The sequence below is a fragment of the Solanum pennellii genome, chromosome 9 (assembly GCF_001406875.1).
Source record: "Solanum pennellii chromosome 9, SPENNV200".
Taxonomy (NCBI): domain Eukaryota; kingdom Viridiplantae; phylum Streptophyta; class Magnoliopsida; order Solanales; family Solanaceae; genus Solanum; species Solanum pennellii.
The window spans coordinates 57,450,685-57,454,755 of record NC_028645.1 but is presented as its reverse complement, the minus strand read 5'-3'; the positions used below and the strand labels follow the sequence as shown (position 1 = coordinate 57,454,755).

The window sequence follows — 4,071 nt, the reverse complement described above, 5'->3', positions numbered from 1 at the left end:
GAACAAGGAAGAACAATAATATTTAACGTGGTTCGGATCAAAATGATCCTATGTCCATCAAAGAACAACTGCACCAATATTTATTTCACTCTACAAAGAATACAAGTGAAATACTACAAGAGAGAGAACACAAATGCCTTAGAAGATGAGAAGGCAAGTGAGAGGATGATTTGAAAATGAATTAAGACCTACCTGTTTATAGGAATAACTTTATCCTATTGATTTCATCCATGACATCACCATATGTCAAAAATGTCAAGGTAAAGAATATGAAACCATTTTATGGTTTGCCTAAACTTCACCTACCAGGATACTATTTTTGACTTTTATTTTGTACTAATTATCTTCCTATTCATGTTAATTCATCTTCTATTTAGTTAGATTCCACAACAACCAAACCAACTCTTTCAATCTCCACCTTGGTTTGTGTTCCGAGCACGCATATAAACAACTCCGACCAAAATTTCTAAGCTTACAGGGCAATCCCGTTGTAAGAAACAAGAAGAATCAAACCTTTGTTGAACATACTAGCTCCACCAGCAGTTGTTCCCCCAGAGTTGCATCACTTGATGCATACTCCCGCCAAGTCCTTGCACTGTGCAAACTTGGCAAGCGGGACTATTTTGGTCAATATGTCTACAGCGTTATCTTCTGTGATAACCTTCTCAACCTTGATAGCTCCCTCTTCTACGACATCTCGAATAAAATAGATCTGACATCAATGTGTTTGGTTCGCTCATGAAATCTTTGATTTTTAAACAAATGAATAGCACTTTGACTATCACATCTTAGAATTTGTTCAGGTTGAACCAAACTCAATTCTGCCCACACCTTTTAACCAGATAGCTTCTTTCACTCCCTCCATTGCTGCCACATATTCTGCCTCAGTTGTAAACAAAAGTAACAATAGATGTAACGTCGATTTCCAACTAATGGCACTTCCAACGAGAGTAAAGATGTATCCAGTTGTGGACCTCCTTCGATCAAGATCCCCTGTATAGTAAGAATCTACATAATCGAGAATTGAAATACCTTCATTATTTCGAAAGGTTAGGCCAACATGAGGATCTTCTGTAAGATATCTCAATATCCACTTGACAGCTTCCCGGTGCCATTTTCCTGGATTTGCCATGTACCTGCTTACCACACTTACAAATTGGGCAATATCTGGTTGTGTGCACACCATAGCTTACATTATGCTACCAACAACGCTCGCATAAGGAACCTTTGTCATATACTCCATCTCATCCATAGACTGAGGCTTTTGTAACTCTAAAAGCTTGAATGAAGAGCTAATGGTGTACATACAGACTTGCTCATATGCATATTGAATCTCTCAAGAACTTTTTCGATGTACCTCTTCTGAGAAAGAGGTACAACACCATTTTCTCTTGAAATATCCATTCCAAGAATTTTCTATGCAACTCCCAAATCCTTCATGTTAAATTCCCTGCTCAACAGTTAAATTAAAACATTTATCTATGTGATGCATATCATCAACATACAATAATAGATAAATCATAAAATTACCAGACATCTTCTTGTGATACACACAGTTATCAAATGCACTTCTCAAAAATCCACATGTAGTCATGAATGCATCAAATCTCTTGTACCATTGTCTAGGGGATTGCTTCAAACCATACAAAGACTTCTTCAGTTGACATACGTGGTCTTCTTTTCCTTCAGATTGGAAACCTTTAGGCTGATCCATATAAATTGTCTTTTCTAGATCACCATGTAAGAAAGCAGTTATGACATCAAGCCGTTGAAGCTCTAAATCAATTTGTGCAACCCATGCTTATAGCACGCGAATTGAGCTATGTTTCACTACTGGAGAAAAGATCTCATTGCAGTCAATTCCCTTCTTCTGACTGAAACCCTTTGCAACTAATCTATCCTTGAACCTAGCATCTTCCACTTCTAGAATACCTTCTTTCTTTCTGTAGACCCATTTGCATCCAACTTTCCTCATCCCTTTTGGCCCTTTAACTAAAACCCATGTCTCATTTTTGTGAAGAGACTCCATCTCCTCCATCATGGCTAACTGCCATTGTGCAACATTTTTGCATGAAATTGCTTCAACATACGAAGAGGGCTCAAGATCGTTAATCTCTTCTTCTACAGCTACGAATGCATGTGCAATCAAATTTTCTTGCTCTATAAGACGTTACGGTTTCCGTATCTGTCTTTTTTCCGTTCCCTTCGCAATTTTATATTGTTCATTGGAAGCAAGTTCTTTAAGATCTGCATCTTTTGACTCATCAATTTGAGTATCTTGATCCAATGTCTTGGTAAGCTCCACCGTTAGCTCCACCTGCTCATTGTTCTCGTTTCTTGATAAATCCATAAAAATTTTATGAGGATCAAGTATAGAGGATTCGTCAAAGGTAACATCTATACAAACTACAAATTTGAGTAAAGACAAACACCATACTTTGTACCCTTTTACTCCATCTACATACCTACAAATATGACCTTTTTAGCCCTTGGTTCAAGCTTTCCTTCATTAATATGATAATAAGATGGACACCCAAATATTCGCAAGTATGAATAGTTAGAGAGTTCACCTGACCAGACCTCATTCAGAATCTTAACATGAATTGGTGATGCTGGAGATCGATTGGCAATATGAGAAGCATTATGAACTGCTTCAGCCCAAAATTCTTTGGACATGTTGGCTTGTAAGAGCATACAATGATCCTTCTCAAGAAGAGTTCTATTCATTCTCTCGGCATCACCATTTTGCTGTGGTGTGTGCCTGACCGTCTTATGTCTTGAGATCCCATGAACCTTGAAGAAATCATTAAACTCGTCACTGCAAAACTCCTAGACATTGTCTGTGCGAAGGTACTTGATTTTTCTCTCAATTCGATTTTCAAACAAAATCTTCCACTCTTCAAATGCTTCAAAAGCATCACTTTTTGCCTTCAAGAAACGCAAACCAAACCTTTCGTGAAAAATCATCAATGAATGTGAGAAGATACATTTTTCCTCTGTTCGATGGAGGCTTAGAGGGACCCCATAAATCTGAATGGATGTAGTCTAGAACCCCTCTCGTCTTGTGCTTGCCAGTGCTGAATCTGACCTTTTTCTGCTCCCCTAAGATGCAGTGTTCTCAAAATTCAAGTGTGCTGATCTTCTCACCATTCAAAAGGTTACGGTTGCTCAATATCTCCAATCCTCATGCGCTCATATGGACTAGTATCATGTGTCATGATTTCGCCTTGTCATCATTAGATAACTGCACTGTAGATGCATTTACTGAGCCAATAATGGTGTTTCCCGCACGTGTGTAAAGGCCACCTCCAACTTGGCCTTCAACATGACTAAACATCCTTTAGTCACTTTCATAGTTCCTTCTTCACTCATGTACTTACACCGTTGTTTATCTAAATTACCCAGGGAGATGAGATTGTTCTTCAGATCAGGAACATGATGGACTTCTGTAATAGTCTTTACGATTCCATCATGACAGCTAACACGAACTGAACCAATGCCAATTATTTTACAAGTTGCATTAGTGCTCATTAATACAGTTCCTCTGCTTGTGTCATAGCTGTTGAACCGATCTTTTTGGAATGTCATATGCGTAGTACACCCAGAGTCTAAGACCAATTTGTTGTCATAGATTCCAATATTGCATGATGTTGTTAGTACATAATCATCATCATTATCATGTACTTGCTCAACAATGGATGCACTCGCCTTTTATTTGGACTTCGACATAGGACAATCTCGTTTTAAGTGCCCCTTCTTTTGACAGCCCCTACACCCCACATTCTCTTTATTCACACGCGACTTTGATCTATACTTCAATTTACTCCTTCCCTGTTGAGTAGTACGACCTCTTACAAAGAGTCCACTAGCTTCGTCACTTTTGTCTCCTTCAAAATGCATTCGCACATCACAAGAGTTAAGTGCTTGCCTCACTTGCTCAACTTTGATATGTTGTTTGCTATGCATCGTTGAATTCTCAATATCACGATATTTTGAAGTCAATGAAAATAGCAAAGAACATGCAAGCGTCTCATTGTCCTTTTTAATTCCAGTAGTTTGTAAGTCCATCAC

The 4,071-nt window shown here is 38.3% G+C and overlaps 1 protein-coding gene across 1 annotated transcript; it reads right to left on the bottom strand.

The window, feature by feature from the left end:
• Positions 1-2,170: 2,170 nt before the first annotated feature.
• On the bottom strand, positions 2,171-2,727 carry LOC107030220 (uncharacterized mitochondrial protein AtMg00710-like). The gene is made up of 2 exons (XM_015231586.1): positions 2,466-2,727; positions 2,171-2,406 (listed from the first exon to the last, which is right to left on the bottom strand). The coding sequence occupies exons 1-2, from the start codon at positions 2,725-2,727 to the stop codon at positions 2,171-2,173; spliced, it is 498 nt and encodes a 165-aa protein (XP_015087072.1).
• Between the last annotated feature and the right edge of the window lie 1,344 nt (positions 2,728-4,071).